This window comes from Chinchilla lanigera, unplaced genomic scaffold (genome assembly GCF_000276665.1).
Source record: "Chinchilla lanigera isolate Chin_1 unplaced genomic scaffold, ChiLan1.0 scaffold00036, whole genome shotgun sequence".
Classification (NCBI taxonomy): Eukaryota; Metazoa; Chordata; class Mammalia; order Rodentia; family Chinchillidae; genus Chinchilla; species Chinchilla lanigera.
Genome location: NW_004955437.1, coordinates 19,095,795 through 19,122,791, shown reverse-complemented (window position 1 = coordinate 19,122,791; position 26,997 = coordinate 19,095,795). Strand labels below are relative to the sequence as shown.

Below are 26,997 nucleotides of genomic sequence, written 5' to 3'. Positions count from 1 at the left end.
ATGTTTAAGTGTTTACATTAAAGTAATATGGAAAAGGAAGTTAGTTGTAACGAAGTCCCCTTATGTCTAATCGAATTTAAAATCTTGTTCTATGAAGAAAAAGCTACATATGAAGTGTTAGAAAGGTAATGGTTAATCATGTTTATGCTTCAAATCAACAATGATAAACCAAGTGGGTGCAGTTGATCTCAAATTCAAATACAACATAATCTAAAATAAAAACATTTAAAGGCATATTAATAGGAGTCTGAGATGAATATTTGGGATGACCAAATAAATGGCACAAAATGAGCCAGTGTGAATAATCAAATACATGTGTTAAATCGACAGACTTCGTGGTGGAACTCTAGAGACTGGAAAGAGACATTGTGGATACTCCTCACAGCAGCACAGTGAGTACTTGATATGATTAATAAGCTGCACCCAAAGAACAGCGCTCTGCTCTCAGGCCTTTGACTCTGACCTTTCACAGGCAACAGAAACAACATGCAAAGAACAAATCCCTGCAAGAAAGCAAGCAAGGAAGGTCTCTTGTATAAAGTAACTTCTCACTGGCCTTTGCAAGCTTAAAGGATTCATAGTAGTGTTACTAAAATGAGTGGTATTTGTATTTCTTTTTTTTTCTTTTTGTACCAGGAACTGAACTCATGACCTCACGCTTGCCAGGCAGGCGCTGTGCTGCTGAGCTAAATCTCTAGCCCCCGTAAGTGGTATTTGTAGAAACCAATACAGACAATTCTCTCATTACCCAGCCTAGGAACAAAAATTGTTTAAAAATAAATACAAGAAGTTTACTTACAAGATAGCCTTAAGAATACAGTAAAATTTGATTTTAAAAGAGTAATACCTCAAACTTTATTACTTAATGAAACAGCTTCTAGGTAACTCTTTCTGTTCCTCTTTTATTAAATGAGTTCAAAAAAACTGTACAGCTACAAGAAAATACTAATGCTACAAAAATATGTAACATTTCACGTACGTGTGTCCTCCTTGCACAGGGGCCACACTAATCTCTGTATCATTCCAATTTTAGTATATGTGCTGCTGAAGCAAGCACTGTAAAACCTGACTTTGTCAAGTGATTTAATCACCTGAAAATATTACCTTGAACAGTGAAAGCTTAAAGAAGACTGGTGCTCTTACTCACCTACGGTGACTAACTACTCAGGGCTGCAGATTCCGGACATCTAAGCTATTATCAGTCCCTCTTCTCTATTTCTCGGTAGTAAAGACTCCTTCCTATCAGAGGCAAGTCATATTAAATCTTCCAGTCTTAAACCACACAACTATTAAAGAAAAGTAAGAGGTTTTTATTTTGTTCTCTTTTTTTTTTTGTACTGAGGACCAAACCCAAGGGCTCTCCATCACTGAGCTACAACCCCAACCTTTTTTATTTTGACATAGGGCCTCACTGAACTGCCCAGGCTGGCCTTGAACTTTCAATCTGACTGCCTCAGTGTCCCAGGCAGCTGGGATTAAAGGCGTGCACAGTGCACTGAACTAAGAGTTTTAGCTGCCCGCTATATACAGTCCTACCACAACTAGGGAAGTGGAAGTGGCATTCCCCGGTCCCAGGAGTTAGCATCGTATCTGATTCACTCTCTTAGCATTCAGTATGGTGTCTGTACCACAGCTATTGTCAAATAGAATCCCCAGGATTAGAAATATTGATAATGAGATCTCAAGAAATTATTCTGATACAATTATTAAAGTATTTGTTAGTTTCAGAATGTAATAAAGGCAACGGTATTTAGAAGATAATCTATTACACCGATAATGGGATGACTGGTTTGGGGGTTTGGAATAGGAACTACTAAAAATATATCTCATTTTAAAAACAAAGGAGTAGAGAAAAATGTGCTATAAAAATAAAGAGCACCCTGTGGTCTTCATTAATTATATCAATAATTATTTCAACCCAAAAAGAAGGTCTAATGCAGTTTAATTTATATTTTTATTAACACTGTCAACCATCAAAAATGCAAGGGTAATTTTTTAATGAATAAATTTTAATAATGTATAAACTACAGTTAAAGAGCCCAACTCTCTAAAGATCAATTTAAAAAGCACTTGACTAGAGTGTCCTTGAAAATCTCCTTTGCCAGCTTGTAACTATACATGCCTTCCATGGGTGTTTCTGCGAGTCTGCTTGCTTTTCTAAGTTAAAGTCACTGATCGGCTCAAAAGAGCACAACAATGAAGTCTTTTCTAAATGGTTCATCTGTTTTCTCTTAAGCCATTTTAGTGCGGAAAGTGCAACTAAGCAACTACTTCTCTGCATTTATTATGTAATAATTTCACAGCCAGGTACGTTGCATGAACTTATAATCCTAGCACTCTGGGAGGCTGAGGCAGAAAGGCTTGAGTTTGAGCCCAGCAACTTATGGACTTAGTGAGGCCCTGTCTCAAAATAATAACTAACTAACTAAATTAATTAATTAATAAGGTTGAGGATGTAGCTCAGAGCAAAAGCCCTTGGTCTAATCCCCAGTAACCCCCGCAAAAGAAAGAAATTTCAAAAGAAAAAAAAGTCTACTTATTTTTAACGTGAAGTTATTGTTGTCTCCCATTCCCATCAGCATAGTTTAAGTAGGAACATAACATCCCTAATAAAACTACTTAAATGACCTAATTAATTAATCCCTGTATGATGTACTGAAAAATTAAAAGTAAGTTTCTTGACGTTTTGTGTAACACCATGTGTTGAAACTTCTTCAGTTATGCTAGGTACTATATGTTCAAGGACTTGTGCAGCATTTGAACTGTCACACTGAAGATAAAGTGTGTTAATTTAAAGTGACAGGAACTGAATCATTCTGAAGGGAGCAGGGAAAGGACATGAGCATGCACTGAACTTCAGTCTCTGAAGCATTACTATGGATTCTGGAGCATTAATTGATTTAAAGCACATGCTGCTGAGTCAGTACCTGCCAGAAATCCTGATCAGGAGATAAGAAAAAGAAAAAAATTGACATTGTTTGATTATATGAACAAAATCCACAAATTAAATATACCACAATATCACAAAATATAACACAGAAAGGAACAATTAAAACCTGTAAAAATAACACTGAACACCTGAAAATAAAAAATGAGGAACATACAGAAATGTTCTGATATTATCTGTTAGACATAGTAACAGGATCAGTGCAGCAAAGCGATTCTCAACCTCACCAAATGAAACACACAGCTGTTTAAGATCTTCCTATTTCCATAAAAGGAAAATACGTGAATAATTATATTTCTTAAAGAAAAGGAAAGCACACATTTCTTTTTTCCTACTGATGATCAAAGCATTTTTAAATTAAGTTTCATTCTGAGAAGTCTTCACATTTTATGCATAAATTTCTTAACTTCCTGGCAAATTGGTTGCTTTGCCACCTACATTACCGTATATATAAGCAACCAAACATGGACGAGTTCCGAGGATTAGCGTCTACTCAAAGGAAGGGTTCAAAATGGCTACTGAGAAATAGGTATCCTCCAAAATTCTGCTGCATGAAGAAAAGGGTTATCCACAAGGATAATGCCTTCAATAGGAGCTGGCAAGGAAGCTACTCAAGTTCGCTAATTTAGGTGGCTAAGTGCGTCAAAATATCCTCGAGAAAAATATTGTTTTTTAATAACACGTTTGCAGTGCATAATGGTACATTCCTAGTGGGGAGTTGGTACATGTACACGGCACACCACAGTTCTTTTCTTATCCCCTTCCTCGCTCCTCTCCTCTCCTTCCTCCTTCCCTATCTCGTGGTTCCTTTCCCTTTTGCAAAAGATCTGTCTCCCTATTTCCTACTATCTTTTAATTTGCTTTTCATTTATGTTTTGGGTTTCTCCTATAAGAGAAAACATGCAGTGTTCAAGCTTGTGTGTGATTTATTTCACCTAACATTATAGTCTCGAAGTGCATCCATTTTCTTACAAATGACTCAAGTTTAAGGATCAAATAGTTTAAAACATTTTTTTCATTAAACAAACTTTACTGGCTGTGAAATAAAATTTGATGTACACTTACCATCATTATCAAACCAAGCTTACTCATACTATAAAAGTCCTTGACTGAAAAGGAGATGCAAATGGTAACTTATGAGTATACAACTGGGATTGATATGACAGAGGCCCAGAGGATTTTACAGCACAGGAGTGAGATGAATTGCTACGAACACAGGACAGCTCAGATATGACTAATCAAAACAGAGGTCTCTCTTTGGTTACTTTTCTAGATTTTTAGCCCGGGCAAACTTCTCACTACAGAGACAGCACTATGAGATTTTTATAGCTGACAGTACTGGGACGAAAACAACCATGAAGAGGGCAACTATGTACAGGGTATGCTGTTCTGCAGCATTTCATATAAAGCAAGAAAGATTATATATATGATAGCAAGTAACATTTAATAAATTGAGTAAACGTCTCAGAGTCATGCAAAATACCTATAGTGTGTAGAACCAGACACTTTCTTACTGTCCAATTTTACTGAGAGGGTAACTGGCACTCAGAGGTTAACGGGTGCCTTGTCCAAGGTTACTCACTATGCAGCAGAGGCCATATTTGGATGAATACAGGATTATCTCCATGTCCACACTCTCTTCATCCTACTGCAGTACATGTAAGTACAGCAGCCCACAAGATTGTACTTTTTCATGCCCAATTCAGCATGCTTTATAACATCCACTAATCATTTACACATGGCTGTCAAATCCTGCGATGCAAAAATAGAAAAGGCTTGGGAAATATTCCAGACAGCACAGCAAGATATTTTTTCAGGGCTATTGTGTGGGAAAAAGAGAAGTTGTTAATTTGTAAGAAGAGAGAAAACTGAGAAAATGTTTTGAATATAACTTAAAGAACTTGGGATGTGAAATAAGATGGTAAATTCTTTGATTAAAAATAAAACAGAAAATTCTAGCAGGTGTCAAAGGATTGAACTTTTTGGATGCAGAGGACTGAACGCAGGGCGCTTCCCACGATAAGCACATGCTTTACCCCTGAGCTATACCCTCTTAGTCCAAAAGGTTCCCTCACTATTGAATCAACACCTGAATTCACCAAGGTCACGCAATTATATTCTACATATCTGCTCATCTAAAGACTATAATGGGGCTGGAGATATAGCTCAGCGGCACAAGCACTTGACTGGCAAGCGCAAGGTCCTGAGTTCGATTCCAGGTACCAAAAATAAAAGACTATAATGAGCAGCTCTGTTCAAATGATGTTGCATTTAACACATAGCTAATCAGTATTTTAAAAGGTAAATGTGTTTAGGTTTTAATAGAAACATTATTTTCTCTATTAGCCTGACTACAATCAGCAAAGATCTGATTTCTCAAATATATATCACACTGCTCACTTTAAAAGGGATGCTTTAATGAAAAAGAAAAGGTACTTTTCAAAACACTATTTGATAACTCATGGTATATGAGAAAATAATGGAACAAATAACAGTGAAATCGACATTCTGATTTCTAAATTCAGGTATTAAAATTTATGTAACTCTCATTTTCTTTCTTTAAAATGAAATATTATGTGGTTTTGTGTTTATTATGGGTTTCTAGCTATACCTTATCCAAGTGGAAAAAATGAACTTTGACAACTCTTACCAAAAAGACATAAAAGATCAAGGGTTATTTTGAGCAAACAGCATTAAGGCAGTAAAATAATAGAACTCTTTGATAAGAGACATTTTATTTATAAATAGGTCATAGAGAAAAACAATTTAGATATATGAGAGGATAATATTTATGAGTGTGGACTGTGCAGCCATACTACTACTAATTTAGAATCCTGGCTCTATCACAGCTGGCTGTCTGATTGTAGGTTAGTTACTTGACCTTTCTGTGCCTTTCTCTCTTAATCTGGTTCTTACTTGTTTGTTTGTCTTTTTAGACAGGACTTCACCATGTTGCCCAGGATCGTCTCGAACTTATGATCCTCCTGCCTCAGCCTGTTGAGCTGACAGGATCACAGGTATGCACCACAGGGACCTGCTCTTAATTCAAAAAATGATACAAATAGCTATCTAACAAAAAGACTATGTGGACTAAAGGAGTTGTCATGTGTAAGCACTCAGGAAGCTGCCTGGCACATAACAAATTCTTGAAAAGCTTCAACTATCATCTCTTTATATAATAATTATTATTGTTGGTAATGATTCCCTTTTACAACAGTCATGCACTTTTATTTAGAGATTTCATTGCAAACTGGAAAAACAAACGTCTGACAACCAATGAGTAAATATGTCATTCGGTTTTTTTAAAAATGCTAAATCATAACTTTCAAAATAATATTCCACTATGAAATGTTTGTGGGGAACTTCTGGCTTCAATAATCTGAAATACTGTGCATTGTCTTAAAATCTGGTTATTTTGTTTTAAAGCAAGAATTTCCTTCTCATAAATGAAAAGGAGAGCCAGGCGTGGTAGCTCATACCTGTAATCCCAGCACTTGGGAGGCTGAGGCAGGAGGATGCTGTGAGTTCGAGGCCAGCCTGGGCTACAAAGTAAACTCAAGGCCAGCCTGAATTACATAGCAAGACCCTGTCTCAAAAAGACCCTCCTTCAGCCAGGTGTGGTGGCGCACACCTGTAATCCCAGCACTTGGGAGGCTGAGGCAGGAGAATCGTTGCAAGTTCGAGACCAGCCTGGGCTACAAAGTGAGCTCAAGGCCAGCCTGAACTGCACAGCGAGACCCTGTCTCAAAAATGACAAAAAAAAAAAAAAGAAAAAAAGAAAAAAAAGACCCTCCTTTAATCAATCAATCAATAAAAAAGAACATAAGTAATGTAAGTAATATGCTCTACTTACTAATGAGATTGATAGGGCAAATGGAAACATGCATTACAAGCAAAAACCATAAAATTCTATCTACATATTCATATTTAGCAACAGAGAAATCTAAGTAAATACATAATAAACTCAACAAGAATTTGGACATGACTGGCTTCAAGTTTTCGAAAGTGGGAAGGGGCACAATATCGAATCACCTATCTTAACATTGCAGCCTACCCAAATTGAAGAGAATTTAGAAAGTAAAAATATATGGAGAGTTATTATATGCTTTCCCATGGGACTTCCAGTCTATATCTGCTAAATTACATTTCCCTGATCTTCAACACACTTCCCTTTTTTTGGCAGGAGGGATGGGTGAGACAGTACCTTGCTATGTACCCAGACTGGTCTTGAACTCTCTATGTAGCCCAGGCTGGTCTCAAATTTGTGGCAATTCTGTCTCAGCCTCCCAAAAGCTGTGATTATAGGTATGTGCCATCATGCCTGGCACATTTCACTCTTAAAAGACAGGATATCCCTTAACTTACTACACATGTCAAAAAGTAATACTGAACTTCACTTCACACCAGAATTTCATTTGTGATATGAGATAAATAATCACAACTCAAAGCATTAACATTATTGCAATACAGAAAGAAATAAGCTCATATTCTCCTTAGAGAAAATGAAATCTCCCCCAAAGGGAATGATATTTTTTAGTTCATTTTTCAGTATTTTAAAAAGGTCTTTCACAGTTGGGAGTGTAGCTTGGTGGTAAAACACATGCTCAGCATACATGAGGCCCTGGGGATTTAAGAAAGAAAGTAAGATAGAAAACACAAAATGTATGTGTGTGTGTGGGGGTGATAAATACATGGTGGAATCATACTAATGGACAATTAGCCTTAATGAACAACTTGTTATTGTACTTGGAAATGGGGTATGGACTTTATAGTTTTTTGAAGACAGAAAAAGATTACATCAAAGTTCTAGAAATTGTTATTCTTTGCTTAAGAAACAATTGTATCTAGATCATGCAGTTTTCTACTGTGACTTAAAGAAAACACTGCGGCATTTGATTTGGAGGAAGTCACCTAGTGCGTGTATTTTATTTTATTTTATTTTTTGATACTGGGAATCAAACTCAGGACCTTGCACTTGCCAGGCAGGCACTTGTGCTGCTGAGCTATGTCCCCAGCCCCTAGTGTGTGTATTAAGAGCAGAAAATACAAAACTATGCTCCGAGGTTTGCTGAGGAAAACAAGGAGTAAGAGAAAATGGGACAATGAAGGTTACAACCAACTGACAGAAGCTATAACAATAAAAGATACCAACTAAATGATTAAATGACAAATATTTGACAATAATATAAAATAAAAGCTCCACTTGGAAATACTTTGTTTTATAGGCCAATTACTAGCTGTTAAAAAAATTAAAGAAAATATAGTTTTCTTTAAAGAAACAATATAAAGTACATGAAATGACTGCATTAATGGCATAATACATGGATATTATAGAGTATTTTTTTGTTTTGTTTTGTTTTTGTTTTGTTTTTCTTCCAATACCAGGAGTTGAACTCACGACCTTGCACTTGCCAGGCAGGCGCTTTGCCACTGAGCTAAATCCCCAGCCCCTATAGGGTATGTTTTAAAAATTCATGATATATTTACATTAAGACAAAAGCCAAACTATACAAGGTGTGACTGAAAAATAGTGTTTAAATTTTAAGAAATTTTATTACAATAAAAGACACATGGCCATTAATCCTCCTCACCTCAAACACACTTATCCCATCATTCTTGCCACTTTCTAAAGCAGTTCTGGAAGTTCTTTTTTGTGAATCCTTAGTTATGCTCTTGTAGCTACTTCAGTGTCCCAAATCAATTCAAAACATTCATTTTTCATGGTCATTTTGACTTTGGAAAAGAGCCAGAAGTTGCATGGTGCCAGATCGGCTGAATAAGGCGGATGAAGGCACACTGCAATGTTTCAGGCGCCTTCCTTTTCGCTGGATGGCACTTGGCAGAAGCATTCACTGTTTGATCAGACCTTGTAAAGACACTAAGTAAGACTTCTAGAATGGCTCTAGAAAGTGACAAGAATGATTGGATAAATATATTCAAACCGAGACAGAGTACCGTATTCTTAGAGGGATTAATGGCAATGTGTCATTTACTATAAAAAAAAATTCTTTTAAGTATAAGCACTATTTTTTTTTTTTTTTTTTTGGTTTTTCTCCGGTACTGGGAACCGAACTCACGACCTTGCGCTTGCCAGGCAGGCGCTTTTGCCGCTGAGCTAAATCCCCAGCCCCTACTCACTATTTTTGATCCTCCCTTGTATTCTGTATTACCATCTTAATAAAAGTGTTAACAAGATATTAGTAATTTTCAAATATCTCATAAGAGAAAATCTGAACTCTTTTAAGCTTTGATATTTTAAAAACTTTTAAACTTTGTCTGAATATTAAAATAATATCACTTGCCTGCAAAAAACATTCATAATGCCTGTAGTCCCAGCACTAGGGAGGCTGAGGCAGGAGGACTGTTATGAGTTTGGGACCAGCCTGGGCTATAAAGTGAGCTCAAGGCCAGCCTGAACTGTATAGCGAAATCCTGTCTCAAAAAGACAAAAACAAAACAAAAGAAAACAAAAACCATTCATAAAACCTACATCTATACCTGTTACAATTACGGGTGGGGTGGGAGGGTAGTTAGTGGGCATTGAACCCAGGGCTTTAAGCATCTAGGCAGGCACACTAGCTCATCTCCAGCCGTCTTTTCAAATTTTACTTTGAGAACAGGACTTGCTAATTTGCCCAGGCTCGCCTTGAACTTGTGATCTTCCTGCCTCAGCCTCCTGAACAGCTGGGTTTACAGGCTGCTACCATTCTTTATATAAGACCTGTGTTAGTGCAAAGTTTTTAATAGGTGATGCAGTTTCTGGTAATAATATAGTTTATAACTTTTCTACAAAAATCCTTCAGTGACATAAGGTAGTACTGGGCTCTGGAAAAAGATTTCCAACTGAATTCAAAAGCTGCTAATTCTAACTCAGATCAGCTCAAATAGGAATGTTTCACTTATTTCTTACAGGCAATTGGCTAGTTAATTAAACAGAATAGGGCAAAAGATAGCAAAACAAAAAACAGGTACCCAATTATTTGTCAATATAGTTTGGCTATTCTTTTCTACTTGGCATCTGGAAATAAAGGAAAACACACCCCAGGAAAATGTTATTTTTATTTTACATTTGTTATTGCTTTCAATTACATAAAAGTCAAAATATAATTCAATTAGAGGGCAGTAAGATAAACTAATGTGTAATACTGGTCAAAAAACAGAGTTTGTTAAATGTTACATTAAAAATTAAAATAATGGCAGCTTAAGTAATGGAAGCTTATGATGGAAGTAAACCATTCTGTCTCAGCATGTCGTATCTAGTTATCTTGCATGAGAGAGAGAGAGACAGAGAGAGAGAGAGAGAGGGAGAGAGGGAGAGAGGAAGACAGAGCAAGAGAGAGAGAGAGAGAGAGAGAGAGAGAGAGACAGAGAGAGACAGAGAGAGACAGAGAGAGAGAGAGAGAGAGAAAGTAAATCTAGAAGGAAATTCTTCCAGGGTATCTAGCTTTTCAACTGTAGTTCTGGTAATAATGCGTGAAGTTGACTATAATTAACCACACATATCTGGCTTTTCAGCAGAAAATTCTTGTACAACTTACGTACTCTAGAAAGCACTATTTAAGAATTAAGATTTTCTAACCAAGAGACAAAGTCATTAAAACATAAGAAAATAATACAGTTGAGTAAGTAATGAACCTTCTCTCATAACTATCAAATGAAGGACTTCATACATAACAAAAAACCTGGAAAAACTTTTAAACTGATTGAACACTGAATGAGTTTTGCATGCCTTATCATTTAGCATTTTAAAATAGAATAGAAACTATTTTCTCAAATTTCATATGAAACAAAAGGTTATTCATAAAGACATAAACCAGAGGTAAGCTCAATATAAAAGTCTTATTTAAGATGCCTTTCTCTCTAAAACAACACCTCAAGTATGTCATAGTGTGAGCCAAAAAAACTTTCTCTCTAAAATGTATTTTATGGAAATCAGTGTAAATTTTAATGAAGAATCTGGGAAAGAGAGTCAGTGTACATATCAGAAGATGCATGAATGGGAGCTCCGGACTGTTTAGTTACTGCTAGGGATGAGCTGGCTGGCTTAGGGTCACTGGTTCAATTCTACACCTCCTAAGAAGAATCTCCTATTTTTTCTTTCAGAACTTGTTCCCTTGGTGCCATAAAGTCAACTTCTAAATTCCTGACTTTCATACAAGTTGTACTTTTAAGCATTATACACTAATGTTCCTAAATCTTGCCTTCTTACTCCAATTCAGAATTTTATACTTCAGTGTACAATAAATGTTTGCAACTTTAACTTGTGAAGTCTGCTTTCTAAATATAGAGACAGTACCACTTTGTCTCATATATTCAACTTCTTTACATGGTTTACATATGTAACAAGAGAGGATAATATTCTCACGTTACTCTGGATTCCTTCAGTGACCAAAACAAGTTATTTGTTAAACTGTCTCTGTTATAAGATGTTGTTGACTTACTGAATCATACCTCTATGGAATATATGATGGACAAGGAGATTCTTGGCAAGTCATCAAACACGTATTGGTCACCACCAGGGTGCCAGGCCTATGCTGGACTCTGAGTGATACAGAGACAGGTTAGACAGGGGCCTGGTCTGCCACAGATTCTGAACTCAGACCCAATTCATGATTTTCCTTCTGATTTCTTTCCCTTTATCCTCTATAAAGCCAGACCTGGCTCTTTTTTTTCCCGATGTACTTTCTTCCCCCTCCTCTGTAAAACTTACCCTTTACTTTTCTCTGACCCTGTGTAATGTTTTCTTTTTTATTTTGAAGAATTTAGACTGAAAGGGAAAAACATATTTGACTGCTTACTGAGGTAATAAAATTGCAAGTTTCATTTGTTGTACCTATAAATAATTCATTACATGATTTATTCAGGTATGAAATAAAGAATCAAAATTAAGCATAACGCAAATATATGTAAATTTGGTGTATTTAGCATAACTGATACAAAAGTGCTATAAGAACCTTTGTAATTTTGTAGTTCGAATAACTGCTACATGCTATCACACAGTTTAAAGGTCAAATCAGATGTCTTATAAGAAATGCAAATTAACACTGTGGGACTTAATCTTTATGACAACTATTGAGCTAACATGCAAGAGTCAACAACACTGAATTAGCCCTTAATATAGAGCAAGCAACCTATGAAAGTTACCTCATATGGAAAAAATATAAAAGAAACTTGTGCTTGATTCTATCCATGGAAGCATTTGAAGGCACAGACCTCCTAACCTATGCATACTTTTTTAACAAAAGAGACAAGTGTTCTGGGATCTCTCATACATAAGATTAGAAGAGCCTGAAAATCTTAAACAACAGGATATGTAAGTGTGTGTGTGTAACAGTTTGCTCACCTTTCCATCAAAGCGTTTTATAATATACTGATCCAGGCCCAAATCTGTATAAAAAAAAAAAAAAAGTAAATTTATGTAGTCACTGATAACTCAAATGAAACATAAAAAATAACAGCTTAGTTTTGTTTCCAATTATTCAAATAAATGTCAATATCTATTCAAAATGCACACAAGTAGGAGGACTGCCATCAGTTCAAGGCCAGCCTAGGCTATACAGTGAAATCAAGGGCAGCCTGAACTACACAGTGAGAGCCTATCTCAAAAAAAAAAAAAAAAAAATCCACGCAAATGAGTATTTTGCCAACTTACAGACTCCCAACTGTTAGTGCTAAAAAATACTCTTTTACTTTATGTCTCAGAAAAGTGAGGGTCTGTAGGGGTAAGTTTTATGAGCAAGCCTACTAAATGGTGGAGTTTAACTAGACCTCTGGACCTGTCCCCAGGCTGGTGCTCTTTCCATTAAATCGCCTTTAGTTAAGGGAAGGGATATTAGTTTAATCTGAATGCAAAAAAAAATTATTATTAAGTTAAAGAAAAGGGTTCAGTACTAAAAGAACCTCTGCAACAAATCCAACAGACACAAAATGCCAATCTTACTATTACCGCCCCCCCCCAGTAACCAATTGAGCCAAGGGTACTCTGCCACTGAACCACATCCTCGGCCCTTTTTATTTATTTCGTTTTGAGACAGGCTTTTGCTAAACTGCATGAGGTGTCCTCAAACTTGTGGTCCACCTGCCTCAGCTTTCCAAGTAGCTGGGATTACAAGTGCATGCCAGAGTATACAGCCTAATCCTCCCTTTACTCTAGAATACCTAGTTTTCAATTCTGAGCTCTTTGAAAGATAAAAGTAAATATATTAAGTGCCTTAAGAGCAAGGATTTTTTTGTCTTTGTACACTGCTTTATCTCTAGCACTTGAACAATGCTTGATCAGTAAGTATGCTCAAAAGAACTAATAGCATACAGTTTCTATCTTAGTCACAATTCTGTTAGAAATATGTATGGATGTAATAATTAACCTTATAAGGAAGCAGACACTTAGTTCAGCAAGAGGGTGTTGTATGAGTTTTGAGCATGAAGAAATGAGTCCCAAATACAATTACTTTTCTTGCATAATTACTCAGTTCTTTTCTTTCAGTTCTGACTGTACTCGTAGGAGCTCAGGTATGAGCACAGTGCCCATGGTGTTCACAATCAGATTCCATCTGCTCAGAAGAAGCTGTTTACATCTCTACTTCTAAGTGTTTCGTTACACATTCTCTTTATCTGAAAGGTGCTTCATCTTCTAGAATGCTGCCCTGAACAAACTGAACCACTGACTGTAAAATGAAACATATAATTTAGGAAACCAAAGGGAATTTTAGAAACATTCTAATTTGAAACTCTGGAAAAGTAACAGTCAAAAAGAAGCTTCTATGATAAAACAGAGAACAAGAGTTCTAGGTAATTAAAACTTAGATTATTTATCTCCCTCAATTTTTTACCATACCATCAAAAGATGAGGATAAGGCAACCTTCCAGACTACTGACAAAAAGACATCAAGATGGAAAAACAGAAACAAAGTTATAGAAAAACAGAGAATTCAAGAGGTTTAATACAAGACCTTTTTCTATTCACAAATAGGGAGGAAATAATCCAAAAAATATTGACAAAAATTCTCAGAACTGGAGAGACAAACTTAAAGACCTTACTAAGTGTTCCAAGGAAAAGAAATTCCCAGAATTTTCAAGGAAATAATAACTTTCTATATTCTTAAAAAGGAATAAGCATTAGCCTAGACTCAAATTTCTCATGAGTGAAACTGGATTCACCTACGACAGGCGACACAGTGTATACACTGACTAACAAGCAGCACTGCCCAACAGAAACAAAGATGAGCAACAAATACAAGTCACGAGTAACCGAAATTCTAGTAACAGTTACTTTTAAAATGATAAAAAGAAACAGATTAATTTTAATATATATTACTAGATATATCTAAAATAGTTTCAAATCAAGTAGTAGTCAAGAGAAAATATAAATTAACAGCCTTACTTTTTTTTTACTAAGTTTTCAAAATCCAAGTGTATTTTACAATTATGGCACATTTTCAACTTAGACTTGTCACATTTTTAAGTATCAATAGCCATGTGTGGCTATAAGCTACTATACTAAATAGCACTGATTTTATTTATTTACTTATTTATTGGCAGTACATACTGGGGGTCAAACTCAGAGATGTGCTACCACTGAGCTACCTCCTTATCCCTTTTTATTTTTCATTTTGAGACAGGATCTCATAGAGCTCCCCAGGAGAGACTCAAATTTGCAATTCTCCTGCCTCAGCTTCCCTCAATGCTGGGATTATAGGCTTACACCACCATATCCAGCTGTAAATGGCATAGATTTTAAGATATATGGTTAATACAGTACCTAGAAGAACTAAAAATGGCAAGGTTAAAGTTTAAGTCACTGTTTCCATGAGATGAACTTGGGGGATGAAAAGATGAAAAAGCTTTATGTTTTCCCTTTTATGCTCTTCATTATAGTTTAGGAAATGTTTTATCATGTGCATTTTAAAGTCAAAAAGAGCAAAGACAAGTTAGCACTTACTGAGAATTCTGCCATTTATAAGCAAACACTGACATAAAGAAAGACAAGAGTTTCACAATTTTAGGTTAGAAAAATTATTTCACCTTAAGATTCTCAACTCTTGACCCGCCCTGCCAAATGAAGAGGATGAGTGAAAGATCAGTTTTGTTTTGTTTTACATTTTTACGTTTTCTTTTCTATTTTTTTTGGTGGTACTGTACCAGGGACTGAATTCAAGGCTTTGCAAATGTTAGGCAAGCACTCAACCACTAAACTAATCTCCAGTCCTTTTTAAATTTTGAGACAGAGTCTCACTAAGTAGCCTAGGCTGGCCGGGAACTTGTGATACTCCTGCCTCAGCCTTCTGAGTACTGGGATTACAGGTTTGTACTATCAAACCCAGTTTAAATCAGTTCTTTATGGTTAGAAGTAACGTGTGAGAAATGTGGAAGGATGGTGTAATATAAACTTCCTACTACTCTATCAGTCTCAATTATTCAGATTAGGGGAGAAGATAGAGAATAAACTAAAAATCAGTGTGTGCAGTTTGAAAGTGCTAGCCAGTTGACTTCCAGTGACACAGCTCACCTTTTATTTCTTTACCCCAAATCTTTAGTTCCAGTTAGAAATAGTGGATACTATATTGTTTTTACTACGGTGCTTTCTATGATCCTTAGGTTTTTCTTTAAAGAAAAGTCACTTAATAGTCATAGTATTCAGTAAATATTATCTTCCCCTTTTTGTTAATAAGGAGGCTGAGGCTAACAATTTTTAAATTATGGCAGTTACCTCAAATCCCACATAAAAAAATTTAAAAGTACAGAAATTCTTAAAAGAATAGTCTCAGTTTAAGCCTCAGTGTAAACACTTAAAAGGAGAACTTGTTTCAAAGATGACAGCAACTGATTTTATGCAATTCATTTTGTCAAATGACAAAAAGGAAAACTGAACAAATGTTTTATTACAAGATCCATAATGTATAGTTTCAGTAAAAGGAAACTAAGTAATTTTGAAGTCCCAGCTACCACTTGAAAGTTTAGATTCATCTTCTAGCTTAGCACTTGAATTTGTTCTATACCTTTATTAAAATGTTATTTTTCAGCAATGTAAGCTAATATAAACTAGCAAAAGAAAGTATACTTCTAGTGTACCAGGTTTTATAAATACTTGGTTTTATCTTATCTTAATAACCACTTTAATAAATTACTATTCATTGAGCATTTGCGGTAGGCCCTGAAATGGCTGACATAAATATATATTTATATTTTGTAATTTTAATAATCATATTAGTTATTACTATCATATCAACTTTACAAATGAAAAAATTAAGATCTGGAGATGTTAAATAATTTGCCTAAAACCACACATCTGTATTTCTACTTTCTTCCAATCATTTTCATTTATTTTTGCCCACTTTTGACTGAACTCATTGTATGATTGTCCCTACCCCTAAAATATTCATCTTAGAAGTTCCTTCTTGGATTCCATTTCTTTTCATTTACATCATTTGCCTCAGCAATGTGATTATAGATTCAGGTATGCAGCAAACCCAGAATAGGATAAATTAAATCAAAAATACAAAAGAAAAAACAATCAAAGTGGTGAGAGGGCGGAGGGGTACCAACAATAAAACTTTGAAGTAGCCAGTTTGAAATGCTGAAAGAAAAGAACCTCGATTCAGAATTCTTTATTTGAGTAAAAATATACTTGAAGAATGAAAACAAAATATTCCAAGACAAGGAAAACTTAGTGAATTAATCACTCAGAGTCCTGCTCTAAGACATTTTATTCTTTAGAGGGAGAGGAAATAAAAGCAGAGGGAAATTTGGTACTTAAGGAATAATGAGAGAACTGAAATAACTAGTGTATATGTGTATATATAAAATATACAATCTCCTCTTAAGTTTGTTATGTAAACAATATTTGGTAGGGTTTTCAATTTATATGGATATACTGCAAACATCACCAAAACATAAAGTGAAGAGGGAATTAAAAAGTAAGGGGATATCTAGCCAGGGATATAGATCAGTGGTACAAGCACCTGTCTGGCAAGCACAAGGTCCTGAGTTCAATGCCCAGTACCTAAACAACAGGGGAAATGGTTTGCACACTCTAAAGCAAGGTCTGACTTTACTACCCTTTCTCGTTGGCCTTTTAAATTCAAAAAAAAAAAAAAAGTGATACAATATCTATATCCACTTGAAATGGTAAAATATAAATATAAATTATATACAATTCTTACAGCAATCAATAAAATAAATACATTCAGAGAAGTATGTTGAAACCCAAAAAAGATCAATTAAAATTAAATATACCAAAATATTCAAACAATTATCTTAAATATAAATAATCTGAACGTACTAATGAAAAAGTAAAGGCTAACATATTGGATAAAAAGATCCAACTACATGGCCACAAAATACCTATTTTAAATATAATGGTATAGATTTAAAAGTAACAGTGGAAAAAGATAAATGACGAAAATATTAACCAGAAGAAATATGAAATGTCTATGTAAATATTAGGCTACAAAGACTTCAGAGCAAAAAAATATTCGTAGGGATAAAGTGGGTCAATTGTATAAACAGAAGGGTGTCCATTCACCAAACAATGTAACGATCTAAACAGGAATGCGCCTAATAAGAAAGCTTCAAAAAGCATGAAGCAAAAAACTCACAGAACTGAAAGGATGAACAGACAAATCCACAACTAAAGTCCTAAATCAATGCTCTTCTCTCAATAACTGATAGAGAAAGTAGACCAAGAATCAGTAAGGATATGGCAAAGGAAAGCAGACCAGTGGCTTCATAAGACTTTCAGTTTAAGGAAAAGAGGAAAATAAGGATTATAAATAGGAATGAGGAAGTTTTTCATCAGTCATGATATTTATTATATTGATTGTGGTGATGGTTTCAGCAGTACATACATATGACTAATATGTAAAAACTCGTTGAACATTTTGTAAATATGTGCTGTTTATTTATGTTAATTATACCTCAGTGAAGCAGTTGAAAAGAGACAGTATTAATCAACAAGCAAAAGACTGATACATTTGGAAGTACTAATATTGACAACTTCTATACATTAAAAATTACCACAGGCAAAATAAAAAGACAGGCTTTCTGAAAGCTAGTGCATATAACGTTTTAACAGAGAATATATTAAGTGTTTACTAATCAAGAGAAAATCACAGAGAAAAATAAGCTGAAAATATAACAGGCAATTCACAGAAATGGCAATGTGTGTAGTCAATAACACGCTTAAAAGGTAAGCCTCATCAGTAGTTAGTAAGACACAAAATAAAACCACAAAGATACAATAATTTATTCTCATCAGTTTGCTAAAAGTTTAAGTCTGAAAATACCAAATTACAACAGGAATGTAGAGGAGACTCTCATATATTCTTAGAAGATACAATACATAAATTATTGTATCTATTTTGGAAAAAAGTTTGGCAATGTCTAACAAATGTGAAGAGGAAGGTGCCTACAGGCCAGCAAGTCCATTTCCAGGCATATGCTCAAAATAACCTCTTGCAAACACACAAGAAGTAACATAGGGAAGTGTAGTACAGTGTAATAGCAAAAACTGGCATGATAGATTATTGTTCTTAAATATTTATTTCCTTGCCCTTGGCCTCCATGAGGAAAGCCCTTGACTTTAGCTCTATTCTATGACTGGCTTTGGCCAGTGGGATATCACCAGTGAGGATATAAGTATCCTTTAAACGGCTTTTAGAAGTGTGCCTTGCCTTCTTGCACTTCTATTGTCACTATGAGAAGAATACATCCCGGACTAACTTGCAGTTTTAAAAGATGATAAACGTAGCTGGGTGTGGTGATGCACACCAGCTTTTTGGGAGGCTGAGGCAGGGGGAATCTTTAAGCCTAGCCTGGGCAACTTAATGAGACTTTGTTTCAAAATAAAAAGGGCTGGGGATGGAGCTGAATGTGAAAGCCTTAGTTTCATGCCCTGGTACTGGGGGTGGGGTGGGAGGACAGGCTGGTGATAAAACCATGAAGCAGTGTTGCCCTAGCCAAGATTAGCTTATCTAGAAAGCAGAGCTGGCTGAGATAAGAACACACCTTGCATGATATGCAGATGCGTGAGCTACACAAACTTGTGGGTTTTCACCACTGACATTTTGTGGGTTGTTACACCACAACAGCTGACCAATAAAATTACAAACGAATTAAACATTCATCTATGGGAACATGGATAAATTAATACTGGTATATTTGTACAGGTTTACAGAATTGATATTCATAAGAAAACAGTGAAAAAAGAATAGCTACACACATTTAACATAAAAAAGCATGGGAAATGTAGCAGCAATGCTTCAGTAATAACCTTAAAATTTCAGTATCTCACACTTATGAAATTTTATGTTATTATTCAGACAGACTGGCTGTGGCTCTATATTCCCCATGGTATGTGATCTGCAGCTATGGCTTATAGGGCAGAGTTTCTATGTAAAATATATCAGAGATGGGTACAGAGATAGTTTCTGTTGTTTTCTATATTACTTATACACCTGAAAAAATCTAAGTAAAATTTAATACTTACATAAGTTAGTTCCAGGTCTATATTAAGGAGAATAAAGAAGGAAAAGAGGGAGAGAGGAAAACAAAGAGGCAAAGCTGTTTAAAAACTACATATGTTGTTAGTACTACATAGCTCTACACTTAAAAATGGTTAAGATGATAAATTTTATGTGCCTCTTATGATACTCTTTCAAAAAGGACATCAGGAGGTGCCTGGGGAGGCAGGCAGGCCGCAGGCGCCTGCTCTGGGAGGCTGCGCGGCTGGGGAGCACTGGCCCTTTGGGCCCCGGAGCACCGGGCCGTGCAGGCGCCTGGAAAGGCAGGCAGCAGGCACCTGGGAAGTGGCGTGGAGACGTGTGCCGCCCTCGGGCCGGCTGCTGCCCAAGAAACGCCATGCCACAGAGAAGCACTGACACAACAGGCCCACCCAGAGACGTGCATGAACCATCTCGACATGGAGAAACCTCTGGGAAAACATGCCACACAGCGGGTCACTCTTGGCCCTGCCCTTGAGAGCCAGAAAGGTCAGGAATCAGCGGAGGAGCAGCTGCTGAACAAGGACTCGGAGGACATGAGAGTAATGATGCCCGACGACTCAGAGGTCGAGCTGACTGGGGATGTGGGAGCCATTCAGGAGCTGGAAACCAGGAGGACCTTGTGCAACACCCGGGGAACGCCCTGGAGGCCATTCTTCCCCTAACTGTACAGGCTGTCGTGGAGGAGCAAATGGAGCTTTGGAGAGGTCTGCACTGAGACTTCATGGATTACACGGGTGCCCAATATTCAGATTTTGAAGAACTGCCTTCATGGAGAAGGTATGTGTCTAGGTTACCTGCCTGGGACACTTTGCACCTGATGGTGCTGAGACTGACTAGCAGGCAAAGGACTTCATCCACATGTTCCTGCCTCCTGTGTAGACAGTTGGGGAGAGGATACTAATGGTTGTGTGATCCCAATGCGCTGCGAGGCTGGAGAGAACACCCCTCTGCTTTCTTAGATAAGAGGCAATGACAAAGCATACTTCCCTGGATCCCAGTTCAGTAGAGGGACAAACTATTCTTTAAGGTAAGTTTATTACTCAGTCAGCCCCAAATAGTAGAAAAAAGCTACAAAAAATGGCTTTTGCCCCAGATAGCTCACTTGAGATGTTAGTAAGAATTGCCTCCTCAGTATTTTATAGAAGTGAGGAGGAGGCGGCCAAGGAGAGAAAACAAAGAGACTGAGAAAAAACAGCTGCCTTTGTTGCAGCACTAAGAGAAACAGACCCTAAGTCTGATTTTCCAGGCCCCAAGAAGAACTCGTTGACTACATTCATCTGCTACTGCTGTCAAAAGCCAGGCCACCTCAAGAGGGACTGCCCTAAGAAGCCCCGTGGGCCATGCCCTGACTGTAAAGGTGACCACTAGAGGTCGGACTGCCCTCTGAAGCGAAGGCCCCAGAGCTCAGACCCCTCCTACCAGCTGGTCCAACAGGAATGAAGGGGCCCAGGGCATATTCTCCTTTCTCTCTCTGGCCAGACCGTTATCTTCAAGTAGGAGCCCCATGTAATCATGACTATAGAGGAAAAAGTGGACGGCCCATTCCTGAACACTGGTGCTGGTCTCTCAGTCCTTCTTTTCAGTCCTGGCCTTCCTTCCAGCCGTCACACCTCAGTGAGGAGAGTCACTGATGAGGTAACCTGCTATTTTTCGCAACCCTTGGGCTGTAACTACTTGTTTGATCTTTCTTGCATATCTTTGTTTTCCTGAGAAACCACTTTGAGGACGCCAACATGTATTGCAGCAGCCATTGATGATTTCCTATCAATCTGTCCATAACTCTGTAATGTTTCTATTGTTCCTATACTATTTCATAAATGGATGTATGTTTATTACTATGTATTTTCAACAACAACCATTGAGAATAGTCAATGATTATTTAATTGATCACTCATGTATAGCTCTATTTGTTTTCCCTAGAAACCACTTTGAAGAAACCAAAGTATAGTACCACAACCACTGATAATTTCCTACCATTTTTGTCTGTAACTCACTATTATTTATTTGTTTTCCTGAGAAACTATCTTGAAGATACCAGTAGGTAAAATAACAACCACTGATAATGTCTTACCACTTTGTCTGTAATTCAGTAAATCCCCCTATTACCATGTTATCCTTCTTTTACTCTTTTAAATAAATAAATAAAATAAATAAATAAAAAGGACATCAGCAACATACTGACATACTTGTCTCTTCGGCCTTCTTCCAAAACATTATACCCTTAGTCATCCAGAGTATATGCTCGGCTCTCTCTTTTCCTTTTCTCCCATCTTCAAATAAACTGTCTTCTTTTACTTTAAAAACTTATGTCTTCTGCATTTTATTATAGACAGCGACGTTAGGTAGAAATATTATAGGCAGTCAGGGCTAAGCCCTCAAGGGAATTGGTACAGAACACATTACAACTGTGGCTGGAGGGACATCTGTTGATGGCAGGGCCTCAAGATAAAGTTGAAATGACCAGGCTTATATGCCTCCCTATAGTATAGTAGATTATACAATAATTGATATTACCTGGCCCAATAAAGTCTAGGTAGACATCAGTCACCCAGGTGGGTGACCAGGACCTCCTGAGCCATCCCTTCCTAAAAATGCCTTTGTTCTTTCCATGTACCCTTACTATGCAACCTACTTACCCACTGGACCAATATTACCTGAGCAGCTATACTTGTAATCTCATTGGTTGATTATAATTTTGACCAACCTCATGATTTTGCTCTTTAAAACTTCCTTTGAGAAATGGGCTTGTTGGCAACCCACTTTAGGGTCCCCTCCTATCCTCTCAGGAGCTATATCACAATAAATTTTTCCTATTTTTAACCTCCATTGTTCCTTAGAATTCATTCTTTGATTATGGGGAACACAACCTTGGTGTACTTGACATTTAGTGAGTTGGGTGTTATATTTTTCCCCTGTGTCAATTTCAAATCTCTAACTCTTGCTACCTAGACAATAAAAACCATTTGAACTCAAGCCATTCTGGTATTAAAATAAACCAGTTCACCAAGAAGACAACAGGGGAATATAAATCAGTAAATATTTCTGCCTAAATGTGAAATGGTCCAAGCTGAGGCACTGTTACTGCAGAAAGAAGTCTTTACACACATTTTTAAGCAAAATTTAACCACTTTGGCTTTATTCAAAGGCCCAACTACTAACTTGGATTGTCAAAAGTAGCCATTTAATGAATTCAGAATGTGCAAGTTGTGAATGACAAACTTCAAGGCATTTCATACTTAGATGACACCTATTTTTTGTGGCTTACACAAGATATATTCATTGTATAACATATAGTATATGATTAAATTATACTATTTTAAATTAGTATAAACCATCAAGAAGAATACAGTATTACTTTAGTTTTAAGCATAAAAAAATTCTCTGTCCTTTAGCAGAGTCCAGAGTCTGAATGATAAAATTTTACCTTATTTTCTATAAGCTTTTAGTCTATAATTATACATTTCTTTTTTAAGATATATTTTATTTTATTTTGGTACCGGGAATCAAACTCAGGACCTTGCACTTGCCAGGCAGGCACTGTGCTGCTGAGCTATATCCCTAGCCCATAACTATATATTTCTTAGTCTTCTTGTTTTCTTTTAACTAAGTTAATCTTTATATAGTCAGATATGGTTCAATTTCAGATTTCAGCAACATCTCATATACAATTTAACTTTTGACTATAAGTCTGATAGTTTAAATTGGTATACAAAGGTCATGAAAGTTATCGTTGATGAATCCAGGGCACAATGGCTAGCAGATATCTAAACCCAACGCTTTTCTTTACATACAATTATTATGACTATAACAGACCCAAGAACTAACTTAGTTTGATCCTCCTATTTCACTTCAATTTATATTATTTTAACCGCCTTAGATTATGTTCATCACATGCTTGTAATCTTGTATATCAGCAGGTACAACAGTAATAGAGGGAGCCAGCACTTACTGAGGGCACTGTTTCAGATACGGTTCTTCATGTGTACTATTATTTCGCCAGTCCTCCTAACAAGCAGATAGAACAGGAGTGGTCAAATAATAGTCCTCAAGCCAGATCCACTCCACTATTCTTTCTTATCTCAGAAGTAAGCCTAGTATTTACTATTTTTACCTCCAGTCTGCCAAACCTTAACTATTTGCTATAGTTAAGGGCCTCTGAGAAAACTTTGCTGTCCTGTTTTAGGGCACATCAGTTAATATCTAAAAACGCACTGCTTCTGGGTGTGGTGGTGTAGCCTGTAATCCCAGCACTCCAGAGGCTAAGGCAGGACGATCGCTGTGAATTCTACGCCAGCCTGAACTACACAGCAAGACCCTGTCTCAACCCTCCCACTCCCCCAAAAAGAAAAAGAAAAGGAAAAAACCCACTGTTTTGAAGGTGCTTAGATTTCGGAACTCTCATACTAGAAGCCCAAGGAAATACATGACATATTAATTTTTGGAAAAAAGAACACCATGACTCACATATTCCGTGTAAATACAGCCCATGTATTAATTCTCACAGATTGTTCTACACCAGGTATTAGCAAATTTCTTCAGCAAAAGAACACAAAGACTTCAAGTTTATAGGCCACATAGGATTTCTGTTCCAACTGCTCAACTGTTGGTTTAGTTCAAAAGCTGTCATACATAAATGAATGAGCCAGAGGTATGTCCATAAAACTTTTTATGAATACTGAAAACTGGATTTCATATAATTCTCAGGTGTCACAAAACATTATTCCTGTGATTTTCCTTCTACTCATTTACAAATGTACAAAGCACCTTCTGTTCACGGGTTACGTAGAAACAGACGGTTGGTTATGGTGACCATCCCTAGTCCAACAGAAACAGCAGTGTAGGGAAGCAAAAATAAAAGCAGAACACAGTAGGGAAGTGGAGAAGGCCTTGTGGAAATGTTTTAAAAATGTATTCACTGTACTATTTAATCAAGTGCAAACATATGTGCCACTAACTAAAAATGCTTGAGGTTAAAACTATCATTAAAGGTGTAAAAGGTCATCCTAGAGAGAATATGGGGTTCAGGAGAACTAAATCACAATAAGATATATGCTTCTCCCTTTTTGCATCCTTTTTTTTAATTCTTATTTTTATCTCCCATGTAGGTAAAAGCACATCAAGATGAACTGGCTCAGCCAGATGGATACGGTAAAGGAAACTAGGATCCTCTTTACAATAGGGTATGCTTTGCTCGGACCAAAGTTCAAGTTTTCCCACATGGAACTTTTATTTTTATTTTTTTTCCACAAACAAATTTATCCAATTTATTTTCACGTTCTAGAGAGCGAGCATAGGCCCTCATACATGCTAGGCAAGTGCTCTACCTCTGAGCTACATCTCCAGCGCCCCACTCATCTTAAAAATGCCTTTTCTCAGTTGATTTGTTCAAATCAGCACCCAAACAAGATCCATGTGTGGTGTGTGGTTACAGAGGCTCTTAAGTCTCTTTGAATCTAAAGTGAAGCCCTGTCCTTAATCACCATTATAACGCCACTGAACTGTCAGGCTCCTTGTCCTGTAGGACATCCTAGATTTGTGTGCGTGTCATTTAGGGTAGGCTGTGTTATACTATATGCTACAGAACCCAGCAACTCTAAAATCTCTACGGCTGAAACAATGAAACTTGGTTTCTCCCTCTTTTTCCATATCCACCTCATATTTAATTATCAGTCTCACCCCCAGAACAAGCCTGAAGTAGGTACCATGCTGAGCAAGTAGTTACATTGCTGGTCATCTTAGCAGAAGAAGTGAGCTTGGAAGGGCTTCATTCAGGCAATTAAGTGCTCAGTCTTGAAACTACCCTTCACCTCACTGGCCAAAACTGACAACCACACGGAACTTTTAGAACATTCCCCACTGTTGCTGGTTACCTAAATCATTGCCTGGATATGCACAACTGGTTACTCTAACAGTGACGGTCACTCAAAGCCCATACTGAAGCAACTGCCTAATTCACAATACCCAGGGGACACACACATTTTACGGTAAGGGAGATGAGACATGTTCAGGTCACACACACAATTTTTTTAACCTGTTAATGTGCTGCCTTCTTAACTATGGCTACTTTACAGTATAGTAATACTCCTAGTCAACTTTTCACTCTCAAACTCATCAGCTTGCTACTCATTTTTAAACTGCTTAATTTTAGGGCTTCACGTAGTCTATGCTTCATACTTATTTTTGAACTGTTCTAAAACTAAAACTTACAAATTTAGATTTGTTGGGTATCCTGGGATACAGTATGTGTGAAGTCATGACAAAACAAAGTTGAAATATGAGCTACTGGCTACAGTCCAGGCATCTGATGATAAATTCAAACTATAAAATATCTACAGCAAAACTCTTTATTTTAATTCATATAGGAGTAATATATACTTTACTTCTGCTGTATCAACATTTATGGGAATTCTTGCTAATGAGTGAATGAAAATGAAGCCAATTTCCCATTGAATCTCATTTTAATATATTAGACTATCCCCTCACGGTTATCATCTTGGAAGAAAATTATTCATTATTCTGACTTTTTATGAAAACCAGGAATGTACTTGGCATATTGAACATTTAATAACTACTCTGTTTATGTAGCAGGTCTTTCAATAATTAAAAGATTGAAGCCAGGAGCCAGCGCAGTGACATATGCTTGTAATCTCATCTACTGAGGAGGCTAAGGCAGGAGGTCTGCAAGTCTGAAGCTAACCTAGACAATTTAGTAAAAACCTGTCTCGAAATAAAATTTAAAAAGAGATGGAGATAAGGTTTAGTGCTTGAGCACTTGCATAGCATCCTCAAAGACCTAGGTTTGATCCAAGCACCATGAAAGGAAATTATAGAACAAAATATTATGAAGTTAAGTGCCAGAATATATGGAAGTCATCAGAACATACAATGACATCCAAAAGGACAAAAATAACATTCTTTAAATGACAAAATAATCTTTAGTGGTCTGTCTAAAATCTTGCCTCATTTTCACTGTCACATTAGACGCAAAAACCATTCTTCTTTAAAGGTACTGATACAAATGAGATTGTATCTGGACTAGTTTATTTTGAAGGAATAAAAACATTTCACTGTCATAAAAACCAGGAAGATATTTTGCAATCTTTTTTTGTCTATATCAAGCCTACTTTCCTTTCTTTACATCTCATAAAACAAGGTGCTGAACAAAACTTAAGGGATCTAAATCTACATTTCAATGCAATTAATTGGTATAATTTTTATTATAAAATATGGGTTAGTTGACAACAGCAAGAATTACTGCATCCCTGAACCCATAATCAATCAACACACTGAATGAATAGATATGATGTCTATTAGAAAATAAAGGAGCATACAAAGAAGAATAAAATACTCTCATTTCATTATTCAGAGAGTTATCATTTTAGTAGCTTCCTTTTAGGTGGTTTATAATACTTTCTGCATATGTGAAATACAAAGGATAGAGGAATACCACAGGGGTGCAATAAAATCTAGAATGTAGATAATTCTACACCATAAACGACCTATGTTCTTTCACAAACACATGATGCCTAGCTTAGATTTTTTTTTTTTTTT

At 36.5% G+C, this 26,997-nt stretch overlaps 1 protein-coding gene across 5 annotated transcripts in view; it reads right to left on the bottom strand.

Annotated features, from left to right (window-relative positions):
• Positions 1-26,997, bottom strand: part of Micu1 (mitochondrial calcium uptake 1) — a 229,820-nt gene that overhangs the window by 128,040 nt on the left and 74,783 nt on the right. For 3 of the 5 annotated variants that reach the window (XM_005390006.2, XM_005390008.2, XM_005390007.2), the window contains 2 exons: positions 12,291-12,334; positions 2,928-2,939 (listed from right to left, as the gene is read on the bottom strand). In XM_005390006.2, coding sequence (XP_005390063.1) covers positions 2,928-2,939; positions 12,291-12,334 — 56 coding nt within the window. The remainder of the gene's footprint in view (positions 1-2,927; positions 2,940-12,290; positions 12,335-26,997) is intronic. The other 2 variants (XM_013516918.1, XM_005390009.2) reach the window with 1 other exon arrangement.